Here is a 27,307-nt window from a genome sequence, read left to right on the forward strand (position 1 = left end):
GTCTATAAAAGGATAAACTTGAAGCCTTCCCAGTAAGATCAGGATGAATGTCCATCACTCACTAATTCAATATTTGTATTAGAAATGTTAGCATAACAGTAAGACAAGAAAAAGAAAATGAAGGAATAAAAATAGGCAGCAAGGAAACTGAAATCTCACTCTTTGCAGAAGATATGATGAAAATAAAGAATCCTAGAGAATCAACTAAAAAACTAGTTGAAACAATAACTTTGGCAAAGTTGCAGGATAAAAAAAATCATCAGCATTTCTATATATTACCAACAAAACCCAGCAGGAAGAGATAGAGAAATTCTACTTAAAATAACTGCCAAAAATATAAAATACTTGGGAGTCTATCTGCCAAGACAAACCCAGGGACTGTATGAACATAAATACAAAACAAATAAAAATAGATCTAAACAATTGGAGAAATATTAATTGCTCATGGGTAGGTTGAGCCAATATAAGAAAGAAAAATGACCATTCTAAGTTAATTTACTTATTCAATGTTATGCCAAACTTACCAAAGAATTATTTTATAGAGTGAGAAAAAATAATAACAAAATTCATCTGGAAGGACAAAAGATCAAGAATATCAAGAGAGCCAGTGAAAGAATTATGAAAGAAGATGGCCTAGCAGTACCAAATTTCAAACTGTATTACAAAATAGTGATCATTAAAACAACCTAGTGCTGGCTAAGAAACAGACTAATGGATCAGTGGAAAAGATTTGGTACAGAATTTTTGTTGTTTAGTCATTCAGTCATGGGTTTTCTTGGCAAAGACACTGGCGTGGTTTGCCATTTCCTTCTCCGGCTCATTTTACAGATGAAGAAACTGAGGCAAACAGGGTGAAGGGACTTGCCCAGGGTCACACAGCTAGGAAATGTCTGAGGCCAGATTCAAACTCAGGGAGATAAGTCTTCCCGACTCCACTCCCATCATTCTATCCACTGTGCCACCTAGCTGCCCATCTAATGTTTGATAAACCCAAAGATCCAAGTCTTTTGGATAAGAACTCACTATTTGACAAAAATTGCTGGGAAAACTGGAAAGCAGTTTGGCAGAAAGCAGGCATAGACCGATATCTCACACTATATACCGAAATAAGGGCAAAATGGGCAAATGATTTAGACATAAAGAGTGATATCATAAATAAATTAGGGGAGCATGGAAAAATGTGCTTGCCAGATCTATGGATAAGGGAAGAGTTCACGGCAAACAAGAGATAGAGAGAATCACAGGAAGTAAAACAGGTAATTTTGATTAGATGAAATAAATATGCACAAACAAATGCAGCCAAAATTAGAAGGAAAGGTTGAAGCAGGAAAAAATTTACATCAAGTCTCTCTCATAAAGTCCTCATTTCTCAAATATTGGGAACTGAGCCAAATTTATAAAAGTAAGAACCATTCTCCAATTAATAAATGGCCAAAGGATATGAATAGACAGGTTTCAGAAGAAAATACAAGCTATTGATAGTCATGAAAAAATGTTCTAAGTTACTATTAATTAGAGAAAGGGAAATTAAAACAACTCTGAGATACCACCTCATACCTGTCAGATTGGCTAACATGACAGAAAAAGAGAATGACAAATGCCGGAGGGGATATAGAAAAATTGGGACATGAATACACTGTTGGTGAAGATGTGAACTGGTCCAACCACTCCGGAGAGCAATTTGAAACTATGCCTAAAGGGCAATGAAACTGTGCATGTCCTTTGATCCAGCAATACCACTACTAGATCTGTATTCCAGAGATCATAAAAATGGGAAAAGGCCTTCTATGTACAAAATTATTTATAGCAGCTCTTTGTGGTGGCAAAAAATTGGAAATTGAGGGGATGCCCATCAACTGGGGAATGGCTGAACAAGTTGTAGTATCTGCTTGTGACGGAATGCTATTGTGCTATAAGAAATGACTAGCAGCATGCTTTCAGAAAAATCTGGAGAGACCTATATGAATTGATACACAGTGAAATGAGCAGAATCAGGAGATCATTGTTCGCAGTAAGAGCGATGTTGCGATGATGATCAACCATGAAAGGCTTAGTTACTCTAGTAAATACAATGAACCAAGACAATTCCAAAGGACTCATGATACTTTTTTTCACTTTATTGTTCTTGCTTTTTTTCTGATATGGCTAAAATGGAAATATATTTTGCATGATTTCTCAAGTATAACTGATATATTGCTTGACTTCTTAATGGATGGGGGAGGGGACAAAGGAGAGAGAATTTAGAACTCAAAAGTTTTTTTAAAAGGAATGTTAAAAATAAGTAATCATTTTTATTCCTTTGGGTTAATTCTCTACTTGTGGCTAAGCTACTGGTTTTTGGACATGTTCCCTGATGCTGACCTCATCTGAGACCTCTAGAAAGAACCTGATGGCATCATGTAGAGAAGGATGTGCAGCAGCATCACCAGGCTCATTTGAATGTCTGAGTTCCAGCATATGTTAAACTGGGATATTTCCCCAGCACGGAAGAAGGTCCAGTTGCTGGGGGCTGCAAAGTGTGCCTTGTAAGAAGCCATGGGGGCCAAAGCTGTGGAGGCCACCATGTTTGGCTTCAAAGTCCTTGGCATTAAAACTGGTGGACGGGTGTGGCTCCCTCCCCATCTGCTGAAGCAGCTGAGAAAAGAGTAGTTAAAGCAGCCATCAAAAGAGGAGAGGGCCAGGGCAGATGATGGGAACCACTCAGGGAGGAAGAAGAAAGCAACCTTGACGCTGATTAGATATTTAATTACAAATAGAACCAGAATCTGTTTTTTCTTTTTAAGTTATGTATGTAATGTAACAATGATTAGCTGTGAAAGACTTTTCTACTCTAATCAATACAGTAGGCCAAGAGAATTCCAAAGGACCCCTTTTTTAGCTTTATTTTTCTTGTGTTTTTTTTTGTCAGTTTTCTTTTACAACATGGCTAATACGGAAGTATGTTTTGCAAGAGTTCACCTGTACAATTGATATCTTATTCCTTGTCTCCTCAAGGTGCGGGGAAGGCTGGGAGGGAGAGAGAGATTTTAGAACTCAAAATTTTAAAAAATGATTGTTAAAATTTTTTGTACATGTAATTGGGAAAATTTTAACAAAATAATTTTTTTTTAAAGTTCATTGCTGACTTTCAGCAGGTGTAGTTGATCCAGACCAATGGAGGGTTTAGAAGAGAGTGAAAAGAAAGGTAGAGGTGCTGAGAAGAGAGAATTCTCAGGGAGAAATGCTTTTTTAGGGAGAATGCCGAGAAAGGGAGAGGCATAGGCTGGTATGTGGCAGGGATGGCAGGGGAGAGATTTTTAAGAATGGGGGAGACTTGGGTGTACAAGGAAGGCACCAGTAGATAGAAGAAATGATAGAGGGGGCAAACTGCCTCTCAAGATGACAGGGGAGGAGATCCAGGAGGGGAGAAGGGAACAAATGTTCATTAAGCATCCACTTTGGGCCAGGCACTTTACATGTCTTGTGACAGGGCACCGGAAGAGGGACTGGAAATGGTGAGAAGGGGCACTTTGTAATGAGACTAGAAGGAAGGAGGATGAAGGGAGGTGGTACGATGTCAAGGGGCTTTGAGAGGAAGAGAATGGGAGAAGAAGGAGGTCATCAGGAAAGGCTTCCATTTTTTGGGTAGCGTTGAGATTGCCAGACAAGAATAGGGCTTCATCCTTCTGGTGGTGGTGGAGTCTTGAGGAGAGAAGAGGATTTGGAACAGCCCTGGTGGTCAGCGAGACAGAGAATCAATTAGGAATGAGTCAAATGTCCTCGCTGCAAATGAGATTAGACCAGGGGTGGGGAACCTTCAGCCATGAGGCCGCAAGTGCAGCCCTTTGACTGAATACAAGTTTTACAGAACAAATTAGACAAATGGATGAGAAAGAGGTTGGGTGAATAATTGCATGCATTGAAGGGCTCTTAATTGGCAGAAGTGAGCATTTGCAGAATCTTTGAGCTGGTGAGAGGTTAGGAGGTAGCAGAAGTAAGATTGGACTAGATTTTAGCTCCTAAGGCCCCTGTAAAAGGAGAGCTCCCTGATCCCGATAAGAAATGTTGACATTTTAAGCACCTAAGCAAGTATTTGTTAAGCTGCTTACCTACGGTGGGTACAAGTCAAAAGACCAGAGAGGATGATGGGTGTGGGCCGTGAAGGACAGGTGAGGGCTGAATGGCTGGAGTGGGTGGACCAGAGGCTCCAGGATGTTCATCATAACACCCTGAGCAGTGAGAGGAGAGAGAGAGAGAGAGAGAGGGAGGGAGGGAGGGAGGGAGAGAGAGAGAGAGGGAGAGAGAGAAGGAGAGAGAGAGAGAGAGAGAGGGAGAGAGAGAGAGAGAGAGAGAGAAGGGGGGGAGAGAAGAGAGAGAGAGACAGAGAGAGAGAGAGAGAGGAAGAGAGAGAGACAGAGAGAGACAGAGAGTGAGAGTGTGTGGAGGACCTTGCTACATGGCATTTTCCTATCAGCTTTCCCATTGGATCCTCATAATAGTCCCAGTGAAGTGGCCTGGGCAGGTGCTGTTATCTCCATTTTATAGGTAAGAAAAAGGAGAATCCAAGTTTCCATAAGTGCTGGAGCCAGGAATCAAACCTAGAGAGTGTTGGACTCATAGAAGATCCAAGTTTGAACAGCTGCCTCAGCTGTGTGATCCTGGATAAGTCACTTATCCTCAGAGCCTTGGCTCCCTCATTTGTAAAATACAGATGTGAATGCCTATGTTACTTACCTCATAGAGTAAATGCTTCACCAGCCTCAAAGTGCTGTACAAATACCACGCTCTGACTCACACTTCATTGCCTATTCCACAATGCTGAGCTGGTTTTCTGAGTTTATTGCCCCCTATGTGCATCTGTCATCGTGCTCGAGCTATTGGGTTCAAAAGTTATTTAAGACACTTTTTGCTCCCTTCTCAATCCTCTGTGGTCTGGCTTCTGACCTAATCATTCAACTAAAACTGCCAGAATTTATCAGTGAACTCTTAATTGCCAAATCCAATAGGTTTTTCTCAATAGTCAAACTTGATGTCTTCAGCATTTGACACTGATGACCACCTTCCCCTCCTCTCTGGGTTTGCATGACACCAGTCTTTCTTGGTTCTCCTCCTATCTATCTAACTATTCCTTGTGGGTCTCCTCAAGACGGGAGGAGAAAGAAGAGGGAGATAACTCCAGGATTTGTAGCCTATGTGAGTGGAGCAATGGTGGTTCCAGCCATAGGATGGAGACATGCTGCTGTTTGGATGACTCTCAGCTGGCCAAGTTGAGCTTGAGTTGGTAGTTGGCATCCAAGTAGTGATGCCTAGTGGACAGTTAGAAATGAGACCATTGTGGCCATAGATTTAAAGATCCGTGTCTGTGTGTGTGTGTGTGTGTGTGTGTGTGTGTGTGTATACCACCCATAAGTTCTGCTGTAGGACTTAAAATCCAAATTCATCACTGATACTGCATAGCATTAAGCTGTGACTTCCCTATATAAAATATGTCCTTAATCATTTCTTGGTTCTCTCACCCCAATACTGTGTAAGAGACCTTCCATTTTAATACTGCAATGCCTGGAATCAGGGTTCAATTAAATTCTTGTTGATTGATTGTTTCTAGGGAAGACCAGGGCTTTGAATCTTTTGAACAAGCAATATGGGTCTTTGGTGAGTCATTGCCTGCTTAGTGCAAACAGTGCGATGCAACAGCTTTGGATTCAGAGGGCCTGCATTCGAGTCTTGTCTCCGCCATTTTGAAAGGTGTGTGGAAAACCTTGGAGTGCTAGATAAACACCAGCTGTACAGGAGTTAAATTACGTAGTCTCTCTGGTCCCCAGCTTCTCCATTTATAAAATAAAGGGATTAAGCTAGATAACCTTGAAGGTCCCTCTCAGCTTTACTCTGTGTCCTTATAGGACCTCACTACAAGGGCTCCCACTGGTGTGGCCATACCTTCAGCCACGAGTATTCCAAGAGTGCTTGATCTAGCCTTTGGCCCAGTGCCTGGCACGTAATAGGCATTTAATAAATATTTATGAATTGGTTGATGCCCATCTTGTAGGGCCCTCTCCTCTCCAGCTATGGCCTACTGTCATTGATATTTGGAAGCATGATTGCTCCTCAGAATTGCTGAGCTAGGCCACAACAAATGAGCATTCACGGATTTCAGTGATGGCTGGCCACACGTGCATGGCGCACAACACTTTCGTCCATAGGTTTGATTGGCCAGCCCATGATGTAGGAGATTCCTTTGTATGGGTTCATTGCTGCCCTCCCAGCCTTGACTCTGGGTGTCCACCTCACTAATGAGGCCACTTCTTCATTCTTTAGAATGACTGGAACATTAGAATGGCATTTGCTTTGTAGCATAGATGGCATAAATATGAATTGGATGAGTTAGAAGGGACCTGAGCAGTCATGCCTCATTTTGTAGAGGAGGAAACTGAGTCCCAAGAGGGCGAGTGACGTGTTGAGGGCCCCACAGGCAGGACTATGGCGGCAGCAAGGCTGTCTTCCTTTTCGTGGGATAATCTGAACTTGAGTTGGCTTTAAGCCATTGAGCTGATTTGGTGATGAATTCTTTCTGGCTTAAGACTTCTCAGCAAAGTCACATTTCTTCTGGGGCAGTAAGAATGTAGAGTAGGGGGTGGGAGTGGGTAGGACTCCTTCAACCCAATGAAATGTGAGCACCTTGAGGGTGTCTTTGTCACCCAGTGTCTAGCACTTCTGCTTGTGAATTATTTCGGGGGAGTGGAGGGTTTCCTTGGCAGAAGACAAGAAAGCATTGTGATTTTAGGAACTTGGTCAGAGACAGACTAAGGCTTCAGGACCAAGAGCAAAATGAGTTTTCTTCAATTCATTGTCAGTAATCGAGAGTGATGCATCAGCTGCATTGTAAGGAGTGGCGAGGCACCTCATAGGTTACGCCATTGTTATTCCCTCTCTGAGGGGACAGAGCATCCTGTGGGGAGAACCAGGTCTGTCCCTCCAAAGGGGGAAGAGCTTTTGCTATCTCTCATGGTACAAGCTGCACCCCTCCCCCCATGAAGCATGAAAAGCATTTAACACTTAGTGAGTGTTGAGCCAGGGAATCCAGACTGAAAAGGGCTCAGACAGTTCCTGTAGCAGGAGTCCTCAGTAGAGCATCGGGAAAGGCCATGATGGCAAGGCAGGTGGTGATGGATGTATCCTATTTCTAGCCATCAGACCTGATCTGTTTCCGACTCCGAACTTTTCATTGTGCCAAGGACTTCACCATAGATGTCACTCCAAAGAGCTGAGAAGTAGGGCTGGGCTTTGTGTCCTTCACCCTTCTCACCAGTGTGTGGATATCTGCTCCCCCCAGGCTCCCTCCTGCCTCGAAGCTTGCCCACTCCCACCTGCTTTCCCTGGTAAATGCCCCAAATTCTGAGTCTCTTTCTCCCCTACTTGCTAAGGGTTTGCAGCCCATAGGTTCTTGCCCTTGTCTCAAGCAGAGCAAAGGCGGAAGCAGGGACAGGTGGGCTTGCTCTTGTTCCAGAAGAACCTAGATGGAGGCTGGCCTAATGCAAGGGGCTACATGATCTCTTCTCACTGTGCCAAAACACCAACTTTGGTAGACTTGGGAAGAGGAGGGAACACCAGGTGTCAGCAGGTACAGTGAAGAAACCACAACAACTCAGGTAGCTGCCCCCTTCTCCTAAGCAGTAGTGAGCTGGGTCCTGGGGGAGAGTGCATGTGTTTGATGAAGAGTTGAGTTGGTAGTCATGGGAGCCAGGGCAGGACTGGGGTCACCTGTGACCACAGGGAATTGGGGAATGGGAAGCTCAGCCCTAGAATAAAACATTTAGAGCCTAGCTGCCCTTCCTGACTCCAGGATCCTCCAGTGTCCAGAGAGTGACTTCTGACCCACAGCCTATTTTTAGTTGTCACCAAACAGACATTAAGGTGAGAGGTCATTGGCAAGGCAGCCTGACAGAGAGCCCGGGGCCAATGGCCAACCATCTGGGAAATGCTTTGGCCTTCTAGAGAAGGGACTGACTTCTGGCCTCATCTTAGCTGCAAAAAACCAGCCCTGAGCTTAGGCTTGGTAAACGCTCACCCTCCAATTCTCCCTCCAACAGGCTGTAAGAGTGTGCTGGACAGCTGGATGGACTACGCCATCAGGAACCAAAGCAATGTTCCTGGGAGGAAGTTATAGTCGATCCTCCCTAACCTGTTTGTCTTGGGAAGCCCTTCCCAGCTTGGCCTCTGCCTACCCTCCCAATCTTCTCACACTTTAATTGCTTGTTACCCAATTGAGTAATCTGGGTCGGCCCAGAGCACTTGGGACCCAACAGTTTGTGTGTGTGAATGTGAGTGTGAGTGTGTGAATGTGTGTCTGGTCCCCAGCAAGCCCCCTCACCCTGCCCAGGCTGGAAGCTGCAGGGAAGCTTCTGGGCCGGGCGGTGGGTGGTGAAGAGGGTGTGGCTTTGTGACCCAAGGCCCTTCTTGGAGCTCAGTCTTCTCGGTGAAAGGTCAATAACCACCTCTGGGGCTGTTAAATACGAAGGCACTTCAGAAGCACTGAGGCATCATCATTCTCACATGGTCATGATATGGTTAGTGCTCCGCCCACCCTCCAATCACCCAGCATTTCTCACACACTGTTTACCTAGAACATTCCTGGTAGGGTGACTTCTGGAAAGGGCCTGGGTTCAAATGTGGATGTGATCGTCTCCCTCCCAGGTGGTCCCATGGTAAGGAGGCTTCGAGACCGAGAAGACTCGGAGGACTGGGTTCAAATCTCATCTCTGATGCTCACTCTGCCTGTGCACAAATCACTCCTTGGGCTTCAGTCCTTATCGTAAAGTGAAGGCCCTGGCTCCGAAGAGTGCTAAGTTCCTTTCTAAACTGTCCCTCCAGTAGTGGATGTGAAAGCCCGAATTCCTACATGAGGTTTTCCCTAGTCTCTTTTAACAGCTCCCTTCAAGCTGGCCCCCAGGTGTCACAACCCACAGTGGGCTCCCCAGAGACCCTGCTGCCATAGGCTTCAGCAGAAGGAAGCCTCGGCGGAGATGGGATGACCACAGTCAGATCCAGAGGAACTGCTGGGGGAGCCACTGCCGTTAGCCCAAAGCGCAGGTGCCATTTTGCACGCGCCTGTTCTGAGCTGATCTTCCTGCCGGTGCATTAGGGAGGGAAGGAGCCTGTCTACACCTGGGCAACCCCTGTTGGATTGGGTGTGGTTGAAGTTTCTTTCCTTCACTCCCTCCTCGCGCTGGCCCAGCCGGCTCCTGCTCAGAAGGAGCAGAAGTGGGAGCCTGAGAAGTCTCCCCAGGCAGTGGGCGCCTCCATGAGCTGCTGGGAGTCTTGGCTAGCTGGCAGCGGCCGGCTGCGGCTCAGCTCTCCACTTCGGCGGTGTTTCCATTTCTTTACTCTTTTCCCAGACTGAACCCTGGCTGGTTCTCAGGTCCAGAGCTCACTCAGCCCTCTTAGCTGGCAAATCACCGGCAGGTGTCTCGGAGTGGGTGGGCCCCATGAGCACGCCCCGGGTCTAGCTGCACATATTAGATACAACATGGGCTCTAGTCTGGCCTGGCCCCATCCCTTCACTGACTCAGAAAGGAGAAGAGATCAGCTCTAAGTCACTTCATTTGGGGGACTTAGCTCGGGGTGGGGGGTCCCTCTTTTCCCTTCTTCCCGAGGGTCTCTGGGATGACACGTGAGGGGGTGGGAGGGTCCTACATCAACACCAGAGGCCACAGAACCGTAGGGGAGGCCAAAGACCTGCCCGGGAACAGAACGCATCGGAGACACCTCAGCTCACACACGACAAGTTTTAGCCAGTCATGCATCTTTGTCTTTAATAGCTCTGTTACTATCATTTTAACAAGTAAAAGAATCCATGAACACACTGCAGTAGAGAACCAGTACGGTGTTGAAGAGGCACAGCCAGAATTCACCGCTGACCCCGGGGCCAGCGGGCTGGATGAGCAGCGGGGCAGGTGCACTCAAGAACCAAGCGACGTGCTGTTCTCATCGACCAGCCTGCTGCACTGCAGTGACTCCGGGGTGCCCAGACAGGCTCCCAGGAGCTCCTCTGGGCCAAAAGAGCACAAGTCATCGCGATGGACAGTGGGCAGAGCTGGTGGTTGACTCTGACAGGCTAAAGGTGAAATCGATAGACCTGGAGTAAGATAAACGAATGATCACAAACTACCAGGGAAAGAAGTCAGGCCAAACAGTAGAAGCCAGTGTGGGGCCCGGCCCACAGGCCAGGCCCTGATGCACAGTGACCCCTCCTCCAAAGCAGGGCAGAAGGGGTTGGGTGCAGGAAGACCTCAGTGAATTCTGAGGCTGGGGGTGGCTGCCGGGGAGGGCCCGGGGGCAGCCTGGGAGGTGGGAAGAGGAAGGCTGGCTGAAGCCCAATCTGCTGGTTAAACCCCAGCCCAATCTAGGGTGGGCTGGCAAGGGCAGAGCCTCGGACGCAGAGCCGAGGTGAGGCCTGGGGAGTTCCACTGCTCGGAGCCAATACTGCATGGATCAGCTAACCGGCCAACTCTAAGGAATGGATGCACCCAGGGGAGTCCGTGGGCAAACTCTCCTAAGCGGCATTCTTCTCTTCCTCCTTCAGCGACTCAGCGACAAGTTTAATGTGCTGCAGAGAAAACAGAGAAAAATGAAGCCCTGAGTAACTTGCACTCAGTCTGGCTCAGCTTCCCGGTATGGAGAGACCCCCGCGCCCCCACCCGAGGAGGCGCGGCAAAGCTTTTGTTCCAACAGGGCTAAACAACGCAGGAGACAACCCCTCTATTTTTAGGTGCATTCGTTAATGTGCTTTCAAATTTTTGTAAAAGGAAGAGCCCCCAAATTATAGCCTTCATGGCTCTCCATTCACCCCCTTGGGTGAATGGAGCAATGAGGAAGCTCTTTTATGGGTGTGTGTGTGTGTGTCTGTCTGTCTGTGTGAAAAGCTCTAGGGATGGCCTTTGCTTCCTCCACCAAGCATGGCTTCTCTCAGTCTACTAGAGCCTGGTCTGAGATCTGCCTGTGTTCCCCTGGCCTTGAACCTCCTCTCAGATAGACTGGCCTGAGCCAAATGACAGCAGTATCCACGGAATATCAAGGACCCACAAGGTCAATAAGCCAAGCCAAACCCCTCATTTTATAGATGAGAAAGTGATCTCCCGGTGGAATGACTTGTTCAAAGTCACAGAGGAAGTGACACAGGCAAGCTGTGAGCTCCCCGGCTCCAGATTCAATCCTCTTTTCCACTCTTCTGTGCTAGGCAGGCTTAACTCCCCCACGCCCTCCCCTTTCTGGATCCCACTCATCTGCAATGGCCTGATTCCATCTCGCCCCATCAGTTCTTAACTGACAAACACGTAACTCCTGAAGGGTGAGATTTGGGGGTGGGAGTCAGGAGAGACTTTATTGGCCACAAAAAGCCTTATAAATTAGGAGTTCTTTACCTGGGTTTACAAAAAGTATTTTGATAAATATATTTCAATATAACTGGTTTCCTTTTTAATTCTATGTATTTTATTTTGTGTATTTAAAAATATCACTGTGAGAAGTGGCCCATAGGCATCACTAGATGGCCAGAGGGATGGGTACAAGCACAGAGGAGAAGACACTGATGCAGATGGGGGAAAACATTCTGAAATCTGCCAAGTTTGTTGGATAGATGAGTAACAACTGTGGAAAATCCAGGAGGGTCAGATGTGACAATGCAGAGAATACTTTTGTAATCATAAGGAACAAGGTAAATACTCTTGTATGGTCACAGGGCTTCTTTTCTCATTAGGTTCCTGGGCTTAGACTCTCCTCTCCTGGCATATACCACCTACTAGCCATTCTTCCCAGGGGACCTTCTCCCTCCTGTCTGAAGTGGGGGCTCTGCTCAGAGGAGCCTCAGTGCCATCAGGCTCCCGACTAGATACATCACCAAGACAGTCTCTCAATCAGAGGTAATAAATCACAGGCAGACACTACTGTTCTCTGATTTTTCAGAATTTTCCTTTGCTTTCCTCTCCCTCAGAACCCCCATGGAGCCCCCAGGCAGAAACTTTAGTCTACCACCTTGGCTCTCAGCTGAGCTTACAGTCACTTAAGAGCCTGGGATGGTTCTGAGGGCCTGTGTCCATGTCAGTCGGATCTCCAGGAGCCCCCATGTTGACAAGCTCATCTTGACAAAGGATGGAGTAGATGGGTGACATTTCCGGACCAAGAGGGAGACTTCTGGGCAGAAGAACCTCCCTCCTGCTCCTGGCCTCCCCAGTAGCCCAAGGCTGAGCGTTTGGGGGATGTCAGCAGGCTTCACACCACAGGAGGCAGGAGTCCAGCTGTGCTGAGGAGCCGGGCAACCTGGCCTTCAGCACCTCCAGATTCCCTCAGTGCTGTGATAACCCTACTTCTATTAGCAGAAGCTGCTGGTATTTCCAGCCTGCCACTGAGATGGTTTGATATTTCCCCAACCTGTGGCAGCAGGTCTGTCAGAGAACACGATCATCTCTGGAGAAGTTATTTTTTGCATCTAACTTTTCCATTACAAATGCTTTCCATCGGCTCCCAAGCCAGCTTGCTCTGATAACTGCTGATGTGAAATTTTTTCTTTATAAGGAAACTGTGATATTCCAGCCCAGGTTAATTATGAACTTTGCGTGTCCTAGATAATGAGTGTTAACTATCACTTAATGCTTACAATCTCTTCTTAGGCTAGTTATCCTTCAAAAACAAACCAAAAAAGGATGAGAAGGGATGTGATTTCCTGAGCTACGGGGCCCTAAGTGACAACTCCATAAAACTTGCCAGTCCTTTCATAAAACAGCTTTGCAAGAAAGCACCCTCCAAAGCAGGGCTCCCCACAATCTGCAAGTAACCTGCTCTCCACCTAAGCATGGAGATAAAGACCAGCAGCATTCCTGATGACTCACCAGGTGTGGGAGTGTCTGGTCATTTGCCATAGCCAGAGGTGGGGAACCTTCAGGTCCTTAAGTTTGGCCCTTTGACTGAATCCAGACTTCACAGAACAAATCCCCAAAAGGCCACACTTGAGGATCTAGAGAACTACAAGTGGCCTTGAGGCTCCAGGTTCCCTGCCCCTGCCATAGACCATTGCCACAAAAAGTACAGTGAGGCCAAGCTTTAGTGCCAAGAAACAGAAGAGCTGGCCCTGCCTCAGGTTTCTAGTCTCTGAAAGGGATCCATGCACTTTGTCCTGCCCCTCTCACCAGGCTGTGGTGGTTGGTAAGCTTTGAAAAGCTGGCATCTTCTCCAGCTCCATCACTCAGCCTAGTGCTGGGCACACAGTAAGTACTTAATAAAAGTTCCCTGACCAAGGGATAACAATCTAAATATACAAATCAGAATCCCTAGGGTCCTTAAAACTCATCTCAAGTATCCCCCCCTACCTGAGGCCCCTCTTGAGCCCCCTGGTCATGACTGTTCCTCCTGAAATAGATTTGCTGTAAACTGAAAATAGTATTTTATTTTTTCTAATTATATGTAAAGATAGTTTTCAATATTCATTTTTCATAAGATTTGGAGTTCCAGATTTTTCTCCCTCCTCCCCTCCCCAAGACAGCAAGCAATCTGATGTAGCTTGTACGTGTGCGATCACGTTAAACACATCTCCAGATCTGGTATAAATCGAACTGCTTGAGGGCAGGGCTCAGCTCCGTACCTCGCACACAGCATATTCCTTCAGCATTTCAATCAATCAGCAGCATTTATTGAGCATCTACTGTGTGCCAGGCTGTGAGGGTGCATCTGCCTGTGCTGGGCATACAAAGGCAAAGAAGAAACAACCTCTGCCCTCAAGGAACCTACAGTCTACAGTGGGAGATAGTGGGACAGACAGAAGTCAATGGAGGAGAAGCAGCAAATAAGTAACAGGCAGTTGGAAATGAGGGAGGGAAGGAGGAAGAGCTGCTGACTGGCTGATGGGAGGGGGGAGGGCTGTGCCAGGTGTGGCCAGGTGGCTGTGTCAGGGTGAAGCAGAGGACTAGTCCCAAAGACACTTACAACCAGCATGGCAGTGGCTTCTTCGGCAGGTGGGGAGAGGGTGGCAATGGCTCATTAGTTTCCCTGCCTCTTCCCCCAAGAAAAGGAGCAATGACCTAATGGACTCTGGTCTTCTTTGAACGGGCGCCAGACATGGGCAATGAAGAGGAGGGCCATCGTGGGAACTGTTGTACAAGAAGGGATGGATGCATGGAGTGGATGGGAGGGGGTAGCAACCAGAAAGGAAATGGCCCATGGCTCTGATCTGGGAGGTGACATCACAAGGCAAGCTCAGAAGGGCAGTGCCTGCCACTCCTTGGCGCAGGGGCGGCGCTACCAGGGCCAGGGACACTGACACCTAAAGACAAAGCAGACCCCCAAGGAAGATCTCAAACCCACAACAATTTAGAGGAAAACAAGCCTTTCAGAATAAGCATGTGAAAGGGTGATGAATGAAATCTGTCTGAGGCAGAGTTCTAGCTTTGTGCAGCTCTGGACCATCCCGGTGGCAGGGCTGGGAAAGCAGAAGCTGCCCGCAGGGGAGCTGCTGGTCACAAGTGTTCCTTCAGTTTTCATACACAGAAGGACAACGCAAGTGTTGGCCCCACGTCCCAGCAGAGTTATCCTGAGTTCACCTTCCTGCTGGGGCTTGGCCAGAACACCCCCTGCATCCATGAAGAATCTAAGCTCACCTGATAATGTCCTGTACTTTATCCCCACCTCCACTGAGGTCCTCTTTAGCTAATTGCTTGTAGGATAGAAGCACCCAGGGGCTCTCAAAGGCTGCCCCCTCCACAGGCCTACATGTTGAGCTGGAGGGGCTGAGCATGGGCTCAGCCTTACTTGTCCAGGGCTGTTTCATGCTGTCACCTGAGGGTAGGCCTATCATGGAAGGCCTGTCTTCAGCCACAGAAGCTCCTGCACAGTCAGTTAAGGCACAAAGGGGATGTGATATGCCCCAATGAAGGCTGAGTCCATACCAATAAAACCCTGAGCCCTGAAGTCATGAAATAAGTGCAGATTGAGACAGAAAAACCATGCCCCGGGAATGCAAACAGAACTTGAATTCCAAGGGGAGGGGGGAACAAGGAAGGCCAGGTCATTTGGCCCATGGTTCCCTGGACAGCTTGCAGAAATGCCACCTCTACTAGGGACAATGGCCCTGCCAGCATCCTGCTGTTTTCCCCTTCAAAGGTCAGTAAGAGATGCATTGTGTGCATCGCTCTTGGGCTTCTCAGAGACACTGGAAGGGCAGAGAAGCTGAGCTGAGCCACTATATCCAAAAAGGATTAATTTGTTTCAATCATAAATATATCTATATATCGCTTTATGGAACGTGAGGCATGCTGAATGGACAACTTGACTTGGAATGGGAGGACCCGACTTCCAATCCCACTCAGATACCTACTAAAGTCCGAGGAGTTCCTTGGCTTCTCCTGGCCTCCATCTCCTAGTCTGTACAATGGAGCCGCCTCCACACGCCCTGTTTGCTTCTTGCTCTCTAACTAAATGAACAATAATCTCATTCCTCATCCTAGGACTTTGCTCATGGTCCCTGTGGCTGTCCTCCTCCCAGGCTACCCCTGCCCTGTTAGAAGGTAGGCTTGTGAGGGCAGGGGAAGCTTCCCTTTTGTGTTTGGATCCCCCAGGAAGCTCTTCACAAATGCTGGTATTTCGCTCATAAGGTCTGCAAAGGGCTTTTGGGCCTCTCAAGTACTAGGCAGATGGAACTCCAGAAAGGCCCTACTGTCCCAGCATGGGCACAGCCCACCCTGCTCTCTCCCCATCCTTGATGTGTTGAACTTCCCCTGTAATGTCTTACTTGGCCCCCGGGGTTCAGAGCCCAGGTCAGACTGTGCTCAGCCACTACTGTGGGCAAGTCCCTGGGCCTGGGCATTCTGGTCTGTAAAATAAGGAGTCTGGATTCAATGGCCTTTGAGGTTTATAGGCCCTGATGGGCACAGAAGCTTGGTATGGGGTGATCTGAGTGTCACACATGCTCAAGCTCAGAGGGAGGCAAGGCTGGGGAAGAAAAGAGGGGCTGACAATAATGGTGAATTTTAGAGGCAGGATGGGGGCAGGGGGTTCCCCAATGCACAGGTGATCAGCACGATGGCCTAAGAGGTGATAACCCGAGGCCTCACTACCCCTCTGAACACTTCTTGGAGGTTCCTCTGTGACCCCAGGCCCAGTTTTCAGACACAGACACAGTGGACACTCCAGGACTTTACCAGCTTCTCCTGAGGCTTCCTGGAAAGACTATTCAAGTCTACCAGGACAGGGGTGGATGAAATGCCAGAGTGGACAAGTTGAGGGATTCAGGCCTTTTCCTCGTTTCCCTGAAGGACTGGAACAAAAGGCATCTCTCTTCTGGTCAGCCGTGCAGGGAACTTGGACAGAATGACCAATGTCACTTTTCTTACACAGATGTGGGGGTGTGGGAGTAGGGGAAGGCCCAGACCAGATCAAAGGGAAAGGCAAGGGCATCGGAAAGTGGAGCTGGCCAAGACTGGTGAAAGACCAACACTGTGCGAAATAACTCATCAATATGCTCCCAAGTCCTGAGAGTCATTGCTTCAGAGGAGGTGGAAATCTGTGATTTCACAGACAGAACGGAGGATTCACAGACAAAATGAATCAGAAACAACTCGTGCCAGCTGCTGCAGAGAAAAGAATACAGACCATTCTTCTGGCCAATCTGTAAGGGAGAGGGGGAAAATCCTGCAAAATGTCACAAACATTAAATGTAAGGGACCAGAGGAAATGGACCATGAGTTCCTAAGATCATAAGTAGAGTCTGGTGCAGGTGCATAGATTTGAATCATGGAGGGACCTTGGTATCTTCTATTCTAACCCTATGAAACAGAAGCTTCTTGATCGCTGAGATCTTTTGGTTTTTAGCTTTGTGTCCCCAGAGCCTCGTGGGTGCTTTATACAGTGCAGGTGCATAAACTGAGGAATAGCAGTTCTTTTTTTTTTGAGGGGGGAGCAGGAAAGGCAAGGCAATTGGGGTTCAGTGACTTGCCCAAGGTCACACAGCTAGTAAGTGTGTCAAGTGTCTGAGGCTGGATTTGAACTCAGGTCCTCCTGACTCCAGGGCCAGTGCTCTATTCACTGTACCACCTAGCTGCCCCTATGAATAGCAGTTCTTTTAAAAAGAAATTATTTTATTTTCAAGTCCTTGTTTGCTCTCACCTCTGTCTCCCCCAAAGGAGAAAGCAAGAAAAACAAAACCCATTACAAACAGGTGTAGTTAAGCAAAACAAATTTCCAGTGTCCAACTCCTCTATTCCCACCATCCCCAAAATGTCTCAATCTGTGAGACCATCAACTCTCTCTCTCCCCGCTCTCTCCCTCCTTCTTTCTCTCTCTCTCTTTCTTCCTTTCTCTCTCTCTCTTCTTCCTTCTCTCTCTCTCTCTCTCTCTCTCCCTCCCTCCCCACCCCTTTCCTCCCCCCCTCCCTCCCTCTCTCTCTCTCTCTTTCCCCCCTCCCTCCTTCTCCCTCTGTCCTCTGGAACTGTGGTAGTCATTATGTTGATCAGAGTTCCTAAGTTTTTCAAAGTCGTTTGTCTTTATAATACTGTTGTTACTGCATCCATAGTTCTTCTGGTTCTACTCACTTGACTTTGCATAAGATCATACAAATCTTCTCAGGTTCTCTGAAACCATCCCCTTCATCATTTCTTACAGCCCAACAATATTCCATCACATTCTGATTCCTTGACTTGTTCAGCCATTCTCTAAATAAGAGGCCTCACTCAGCGCTTCCAATCTTTGTTTCACAAAAAACAAACCAAAACAAAACCCAAAACAAAACAAAAACAATTAATTCCAACAGAAGTTAAGACCAGCTATGTAAAATTGAGAATCATCAGCATAGAGATACATGACAAATGAGTCCATGATAGGATTCAGGATGGAGCCTTGGTGCTCACCCATGGTTAGTGGGAATGACTTGGAAGAAGATCCAGCAAAGGACGCTGAGACGGTGGCATCACAGATGGTAAGAGAACCAGCAGAAAGCAGTGTCCTGAAAACCTAGAGAGAAGATAGTACTAGGGAGAATAGGGTGACTAATAGTGTCAAAGGCTTCAGAGAGGCCAGGAGAACGAGGACTGAGAAAATACCATTGTATTTGGCAATGGGAGAGAGAAGTTTTGGTTGAATGATGATGGTGACAGCCAGATGTAGAGAGTGAGGAGTAGGGTGTGGGAGGAGAGGCAATGGAAGCACCTACTGAAGATGGTGGTCTCAAAGAATTTAGCCATAAAAGAGGAGAGATACAGGGTGACAGTTAGTGGAGTAGGATGGATTAAATGAGAGTTCTTCTGAGGATGGGAGAAGACATGGGCGTGTTTATAGGCAGTAAGGAAGTAGCCAGTAGACAGAGAGGGACTGAAGGTAAGTGAGTACAGGTGATAGAGGGGGCAAACCTTTTGGAGAAGATGGGATGGAATGGAATCACTTGTGCATGGAGAGGGGTTGGCCTTGGCAAGGAGAAAGGCCCTTCATCATGGGAGACAAAGGGGAAGGAGAAGACAATGGCAGAAGGCATCTGGGTGATGTGAGATGGGAAGACAGGGAGAAGAAGGAGCTCTGGGCAAATGGCCTCTGTTTTCTCTGATAAAATACGAGGCCAGGTGCTCAGCTGAAGGGGAGCCAGGGGAGGTTTGAAGAGCCATGGTGGTGAGTGGGATAGTTAATTAGGAAGATAGAAAAGGACAGTCTTGTAGCAGGGAGGGGTGGGAAGGGGGGGGGTCTGAAAGAGGCAAATTGAGGCCCCCATTATTACAGTCTTACTGTCTTTCCCTGTAACTCATTTAACTTTTTCTTTAAGAATTTAGATGCTATGCCATTTGGTACATATATGTACAATACTGATATGAATTCATTTGGCCTCTAGGACTTTTCAGCAAGTGTAGTTTCCCTGCTTATATCTTTTAATTAGGTCTATTTTTGTTGCTTTGTCTGAAATCATGACCACCATCCCTGGCTTTTTTACTTCAGTGGAAGAATAAAAGACTCCGCTCCAGCCCCTTATTTTAATTCTACATGTATCTTTCTGTTTCAAATGTGTTTCTTATAAACAACATATTCTTGGATTCTAGTTTTTCCTTCATCCTGCTATCTGCTTCCATTTTATGGATGAGTTCATCCCATTCACATTTATAATTACGATCCTTAGTTGTGTATTTGCCTCCATTTTATTTTCTTACACTTTTCCTTCTCTTTGTTTCTTGCTCCCTAGTTAAGAGCCTGTTTTGCTTCTGCCTGACCCCCTCCTTAATCTACCCTCCTTCCTCTTAACCCCTTTCCCTCCTGTTTCCCTTGGGTGAGATCTATTTCTGTACCCAGCTCTGTGTGTGTGTGTGTATGAGAAAGTGTGTGCGTATGTGTGTGTGACTGTGTCTATCTGTGTGTAAGAGAAGGTATGTGAGAAAGTATGCATGTATCTGTGTGTGAGAAAGTGTGTATATGTGTATGAGAGTGTGTGAGAAAGTGTGTATTCATACATGTGTGTGTGTGTGTGTGTGTGTGTGTGTGTGTGTTCTTCTCTCCTCTAATCAGTTCAGATGAGAGGGGTGAGGTCCAGGTGAGATGACTGTCCCCATTCTTCTTCCACCTTCTCTCCTTTCAGGATATTGCTCTTCTCCTATCTCCTTTACAATCTTCTTTTAAGATCATTAAAAGATAACAGAACCGATTGCAGGCCTCCTGTCTAATTGTTGTTGTTCAGCTGTGTCTGACTCTTTGTGACCCCATTTGAGGCTTTCTTGGCAAAGATACTGGAGTGATTTGCCACTTCCTTGTCCAGCTCATGTTACAGATCAGGAAACTGAGGCAAACAGGGCTAAGTGACTTGCCCAAGGTCACACAGCTAGTAGTATCTGAGGCTGGATTTTAACTCAGGTTTTCCTGACTAAAGGCCCATCATCTATCCACTGTGCCACTTAGCTGTCTCTCTATCTAATCAGACTCTCTCTATATAATTTTGACGAGATCAAAGAATGTAAACAATTTATCCTTGTTTAGTCCTTTATGATCGATCACTCATGTTTCCTTCTTTATGCTTCTCTTAATTCCTGTGTTTATATGTGAAGGTTTCTCTGTCTCTTGTTCTTTTCCAGCAGGAATGCTTGAAATTCCTTTAAAGAATCCTAAAGAAGGGCAATGTTCAAATCAACAAACAATTGCACTCATTTCACACCCCAGCAAGGTTGTCCTTAAGATTCTGCAAACTAGGCTTCAGCAACATGTGAACTGAGATTTACCAGAGCAGCAGGCTGGTTTTCAAAGAGGCAGAAGAACTAGAGACCAAATTGCCAACATTCACTGATTATGGAGAAAGCAAGGGAGTTCCAAAAAAAAAAAATCTGCTTCGCTGACTACACTAAAACCTTTGTGTGGATCATGATAAAATGCAGCAAGTCCCCAAAGAGATAGGAGTATCAGGTGCTCTTACTTGTCTCCTGAAGAACCTGTAGGTGGGTCAAGAAGCAACAGAACCAAATGTGGAACAACCAACTGCTTTAAGACTGGAAAGGAGCATGAGAAGGCTGTATGTTGTCACTTTATTTATTTAACTTATATCCAAGGTACATCATGTGAAATGCCAGGCTAGACAAATCAAAAGACAGAATTAAGGTTGCTGGGAAAAATAGCAACAACCTCAGATATGCAGATGATACCAGTCTGATGGCAGAAAGTGAAGGAGAATTAAGAAGTAAGCTTCTTGATGAGGGTGAAAGGGGAGAGTGTAAAAGCTGGCTTGAAATTTAACATTAAAAAAAAAAAAACTAAAATCATGGCAGCTGGTTCTACCACACCCTAGCAAATGGAGGGAGAAGAAATGGAAGCAATATCACATTTTATATTCTTGCGCTCAAAGATCGCTGCAGACAGCTACCGCAGCCATGAAATTAAAAGACGCTCCTTGGAAGGAAAGTGATGGCAAATCTGGACAGCAGACTGAAAAACAGAGACATCACCTTGCTGACACAGGTCTGGTTTTTCCAGTAGCAATGTGTGGCTACGAGAGTTGGATAGTAAAGAAAGTGCCACAGAATCGACACTTTGAATTGTGGTGCTGGAGAAGACTTTTCAGGGTCTCTTGGGCAGTAAGGAAATAAAATCAGTCAATACTTAAAGAAATTAATTCAGACTACTCAGTGGAAGGAAAAATTCTGAAGCTGAAGCTTAAATACTTTGGCTACATCATGAGAAGATGGGATTCATCAGAAAAGACCTTGATTTTGCAAAAGATGGAAGGCAAAAGGAGGAAGGGATGGCAGAGGGTGAGACGGAGAGATAGTGTTGTGGAAACAATGAACATAAGCTTGAACGTACTTTGGGAGATAGTGGAGAATGGAAGGGCCTGATATGCTATGATCCTTTGGAGCACAAAGAGTCAGACATGACTGAACGATTGAACAAGTTATTCAGCTGGGGGCGCCATATTGCATACAGTGCTAGGCCTGGAGTCAGGAAGACTCATCTCCATCAGTTCAAATCTGGCCTCAGACACTTCCTAGCTTTGTGGCCCTAGGCAAGTCACTTAACCCAGTTTGTCTCAGTTTCCTCATCTTTAAAATGAGCCGGAGAGAGAAATCACAAACCATTCCAGTATCTTGTCAAGAAAACCCCAAATGGAGTTGCAGAGAGCTGGATGTGTCTGAAAGATGACTAAACAACAACAAAGCCTAAATCTTCTGCCTTCTGGGATGTCATATTCTAAGCTCTCTGCTCCTTTACAGTGGTGGCTCCTACATCTTGTGTGATCCTGATTGTGGCTCCTCAGTACTTGAATTCTTCCTTTCTGGTAGATTGCGGTATTTCTTCTTTGATCTGGAAGCTCTGGATTTTGGTTATAATGTTCCTATTGAGTTTTTATTTGAGAGTTTCAGAAAGTGAGCAGTGGATTCTTTCTATTTTTACTTTGCCCTCTGTTTCAAAGAGGTCTAGGCAGTTTTCTTTTATGATTTATCCAAATACGATATCTAGGCTATTTTTTTGGGCATGGCTTTCAGGTAGTCTAGTGATTCTTAAATTATCTCTCATCTTGTTTTCTAGATCAGTTGTTTTTGCTATGAGATATATTGCATTTTCTTCAATTTTTTAAGTCTTTTGATTTTATTTTGATATTTCTTGATGTTTCATGGAATTATTAGGTTCTATTTGGTTCATTCTAATGTCCAGGGAGTTATTTCCTTGGGTTAGATTTTGTACCTCATGTTCCAAGCTGTCAATACTCTTTCATAGTTACCATTCCTTTTGCCATTTTTTTCTCTACTGCTCTCATCTGGTGCCTCAAATAATTTTTGAGCCCTTTAAAAAAAAAAACAAAACTCTTACTTTACAACTTCCAGGTATTCTGGTCAGATTTCTGCCCAAGCTCTGTTTCTCTTTGAGGTTTTCCTTGTAGATGTTTTGGAGTCATTCTCTCCTTCTGAGTTTGTGTTTTAAGCTTCCCTATCACTAGAATAGCCCTTTATGGTGGGGTTCTATTTTTTTGCCCACTTTTCCAGCCCTTTATTTTTACTTTGGACTTTATATCAAGGCTGGGCTCTGCACACTTCTCAGAGGAATGTCTGGGCTGAGCTGTCATCCTCTTGGGTCCTTCTGCTGCTTTCTTGGGGCACTGAGGGCTGTACTGTTCCACAATCTTAGATATGGCTCAGGCTAGGGGCCTAAAAGCTTTCAGTCCTTTGAAAGTGATGTGATCAGGGACAAAGTCTGCTCACTGATCTCCTGGTCTGAGATCTGCAAGTGGCTGACGAAGATTTAAGTCTGAAAAAGATGTCTATTGGCGTGCCCCTGGTTGGAAGTTCCCGTAGAGTGCTGTGGGCATCAGACTCTATCCACCCCCTGGGAAGCTCTGTAGGTTCTGAGCAGCCCACCTGAATGGGGCCCATTGGGTTTGGGAATTCTGTCCTGGCCTGGAGGCTGGGACTGAGTCTTTGCTCCGAGGGTCCTGTTTGCATCTGAACTTATTACTCACTCTGGACACAGCTGGGGCATGGAGCCAAGCCTTTCTGTCCATAGCCTCAGGAGACATAGGTCTCCTTCTCAGTCTTCCCTGGATCTGTGACTCCTGGGGAGCGAGCAACACAGCTTCCAGACAGCCCCCATACCCACACTCTGCACAAGTTCAGGGACCCAAGTTGTCTTCCTGCTCCATGCTTCCTGCCCTGGCTACCATCCTTGGCCCCTGGGATGCTGATGGGTACCAGAATATGCTACATGGCCCTGTGCGTGGCCAGACTTGGTCCCCAGTATCTGCAGACCTCTGACTCCCTATGTTGACTTGGTTTGGGAAAATGACTAGTTGTACCATGTTATGGAAATGCTTGTTTTATTCCATAAATTAAAAATAAAATAAAATAAAATTTAATCAAGCTTAAAAAAAAAGACTGTTTTTTTTTCCCCTTAGATTTCCTGATTAGGATTCGGTCTGGTGCATTTTCAAAATGTTTGCACGGAGGGGTAATGGGGGAGCTGGGGTGTATTCCTTCCTGCTATTCTACCATCTTGGGCTGCATTCATCAGTTCTTTTAATAACAAATATACTTTCTTACAGAGGTCAATTTCTGTTTAAAGTGGTTTCGCCATCACCAACTAGAATGCTTTAGGTAATATTGATACTTCATGGTCTATGCAGTTCTAGAGACCAGTCGGATGATCCCTTGACACAGGCTGCGGGTATCTAGATTTTTCTTGAAGAATCCCAGTAAGTTGTCTGGGGTCTTTGAAATGATCATTTATGGCCTGACGATTTGTGGACCTTGAGTGTCATGGGAAAACCAAACAAGAAAAGATTCTTACTTTGACATATTGCTCAGTGACTGACCACATTATCCTCCTTTCCTCAAAAGTTCTTGGTTCCTTCTGCTTTATTATTTCATTTTTTTTTTCACCCAGGCTACCAGGAACAGAGAAGGTAATAGCTCTTAAGATTATCTGTATCGGCCTATTTAAATAGGTTACATTAGGTAAATATTGGCAAAAGGCGTTAAGAGCCCCATCATCTGAGGTGCCATATTACAGAATCCATGGCCAAGTGGGCCTGATTTGAGGAAAACAGAATGAGCAAATGATATAATGTGTCCTGACTGGAAGATGATTAGCACTTAAAGTTGAATGCGGCACCAGGGATTTCTTTCCAACTTCTAGCTGAGAAGCACCAGGAACATAGCTCAAGAAAAAGTGACCTCAGTGAAAATAAAATCACTAAGTGCTGACCAGAGGTGAGGGCCATGTGACCAAGGCTTTAGAGCTGGAAGAGCCCTCCGAGGCCGCCCGGTTTTACCCCTCAATTTTACAAAAGTACCACTGAGGTCCAGGGAGGGGAAGTCCAACGTCACAAGGTTGGGGCAGAGCTGGCATTGGACTGTCCCACTTCTTGGACGGAAATCCATCATTCTTTCCTCAGCAACACTCGATTTTCTCGTAATTAAAGAGCCCATGGACAAGCAATCAGACGGTGTAGCGCCATTAAAAAGGGCCTGGGATGTGGGGGAAGGGTGCTGCCTTTGGAGTTAGGGGCTGAGGTCTGACTCACGGTTCTACCACTTATGTAATCCTGAATAAATAATTTCATCTCTTTGGGTCTCAGTTTCCTCATCAGTAAAGAGGGGAGACTGAGACAGATGATCTCTAAGGTCCCTTCCAGTACTAAATCCATGTTTCCTATGAGCTGCCTCTGTCTTTATTGCTAAATATTTTAGTTTCTTTTCTTTTAGGAGTCAGAAGTCACTCTAGGACTATACAGTGCACTTTGAATTCTATAGTAAGAGCTAATGGGTACTCAGAGTGGATGATTTTGAAGGGATCCTGACATCATGATGAGCTTTTAAAGGAAATACTTAAGTACTGATTTCTTTTCTACAGCAGGTAAATGAGTTGGATGGAATTTTCTTATGGAATATTGAATTTTTTCATCCTGAATATTCAATGGAATATGTTGACTGGAATTTTTGTAGATTACAAATCTTAAGCCAGATCAGAGAAATGAAAACACAAAATACTGATGTAAAAGAATGGGAGAGCCTCTGGCTTGTTGGTTGGGCACATTTTATCCTATGTACCTTCTTCCTTATTTTATAAGGCTCCTCGTCCCACCATGTCTTGAATGACAGGAATGGTAGTAGGTAACTGAGTGGCTGAGAGTGGGAGGGAGTCAGAGAGGGAGACTGGAGTTTTCCATGGTGTGGGGCCTTGGGCTGGGAGCGAGCAGTCTTTATGAGGAGAATGAAGCAGGCCCCAGGAAGCAGATGAAGGGAAGTATGAATGAGAACTGTATGCCCTTGGCCACCCCTACACCTGTGAAAACTTGCTTCTGTGGCTGACTTAAGGAATCTTTACTTTTGGGTTTCAGAGTCAATTTTCCCAGAGCAGATCTTAAAGGCCCTCTGAAATGAAACGTCACAGATATGCTAAGACCACAAATTAATTCCAGTTCAGAGTGGTGAGTCTCTAGGATCTGTTTACCATCATCCCACAGACACAAAATCAATCCTGATGCTCTCAGGCCAGGGAGCCCAGTCTATCTGATTAACTCCAGATGCCTCTGAAATTTGGGGCTTTAAAATGATCCCATGTCTTTTAATATTAGGAGCCACACAGTGCAGGAGGCTGCTCCGGGAGAACGAGGCCTGGGTGCAAAGGGAAGACAACAGAATGGACAAATGCTCCACGGGTAGGGGAAAGCTCTGGAAACAAGCAGGGAGGTTTCATCATGGGCTCCAATGGCAGCTGCCTGGCCTTTCTCATTCTCCCTTTGGATCACCTTTTTCTGTCCACATTCCTGCTGATGATACATTTCATGCACCAGGTATCCCACAGGGTCACTGTTCTCTTCTCTACAAGAACAAACTCTGTTCAGGTGACTTCTCATGGGGAGCACATGGCCACTGGAAGGCTCTGCCATTCTAATTCACCACTGGCTCTGATGCCGCCCCTCTGCCTTCACTCTATGGATAGCCCATGGTGCCATCTCCCCTTCCTGCTCAGTTTCTCTCTTTTCTGTGCTCTGTTCCTAACCAATGTTGAGTCTTTGATTGGAAACCTTTAAGGAAGGCTGTTTTTGAGGGTGGTGGAGACCATTCAGATAAATGAGTTGGCCAGGGGCCAGGCCAGTGGATGACAAGATGGGAGGCCAAGCTTAACTGTTCTGGTCACCTCTAAAGTCCTTGTTGACAAATGCTGTCTCACACGAGAAATGACCTAGATTTCTATAAGTAGGAGATGGAGGAGTCAATCCCCACCTCCATATTCAAAGTAGAAAGCCATGCCAAATTAATACTAGCAACAGCTTGGAATTCAATTTCATTTTAAGATTTACAAAACACGTTACCATCACCACGTAGGAAAGGTAGAATCCAATCCCCGCCCCCCTGAAGGAAACTGAGTGTCACTGAGGAGAAGTGACTTACATCCAGTCACTGGTAGCAAGGGTCAGGGCCAGCCCTCAAACCCTGGATCTGGTGCCCGGGAAAAGTCTGAGAATCACCTTCCTATTAGAAAACTATCCTCTCCTCCCTCCCTCGGCATTTGAAAGCTGAAGCCTTTACAGCGACAGATGTGACAACTTGTCACATAATGGGGGATAAGGTTTTCTGTATGTATTCTTATAAGCAGTAACATGGAAAGTGGTCCCTGATTCCCCTTCCCTCTGGCTACTCTGCCTGTCAAGCAGTGGTCCAGATTCTGCCCAGGACGACTGGCAATCTATATCCTGGAAGATGTTCTTGGTCACTGGGCTAGACAAAGAAAGGTAGTAGAAAGGAGCAGCAGCTCTCTCCTGGCTGGAATAGGGAAGGCAGAACACATTTTCGGGAGGAATCCAAGAACTTTTAGAGCTGGCCGAGCCCTTGGAGATCATCTAATTCATCCCCTTCATTTTAAAGACAAGAAAAAGAGAGGCCTGGACAGGGAAGTGACCCTTCCAGGCCAGCAGAGTCAGGATTTTTCTTGACTCCCAGGCCCAGGCCAGGGTGCTTTCCACGAGATAACACCCTGCTTGAGATAAGAAGAGAAGCAGGTCTCTGGGTCAAGGAGGGGCAGGGAGACCATGGCACAGAAAATGTATGGTCAGGAGGACGGGGGAAAGAGAAGAGCAGTGGAGGGTCTGGCTGTGGAGGAAGCTCAGGTTGGAGTTGCACCTTGGTTCCTCCTGGCCTGCTCTGCGTGAGACCTGGTCACAACCACCTCCCTGGGATGAGCTGAATGATGGCTCTTCTTGGGGACCATGAGATCACCTCGAAATGATTCCAGGATCTAAGGTCACTTCCACCTTGTTACAGCAACCTTTGCACAAAGAGCAATTAAGCTGGTCCAGTGAACCGGGGAGTGACCCATGGGGGCCATTTCCTGGTACAAA

General features: G+C 46.2%; 1 protein-coding gene across 1 annotated transcript in view; it reads right to left on the reverse strand.

Annotated features, from left to right (window-relative positions):
• Positions 1-9,765: 9,765 nt before the first annotated feature.
• Positions 9,766-27,307, reverse strand: part of ANO10 (anoctamin 10) — a 229,690-nt gene continuing 212,148 nt past the window's right edge. Inside the window, exon 13 of the mRNA XM_036761366.1 lies at positions 9,766-10,582. Coding sequence (XP_036617261.1) covers positions 10,529-10,582 — 54 coding nt within the window. The 3' untranslated portion in view covers positions 9,766-10,528. The remainder of the gene's footprint in view (positions 10,583-27,307) is intronic.

The sequence above is a fragment of the Trichosurus vulpecula genome, chromosome 5 (genome assembly GCF_011100635.1).
Source record: "Trichosurus vulpecula isolate mTriVul1 chromosome 5, mTriVul1.pri, whole genome shotgun sequence".
Classification (NCBI taxonomy): Eukaryota; Metazoa; Chordata; class Mammalia; order Diprotodontia; family Phalangeridae; genus Trichosurus; species Trichosurus vulpecula.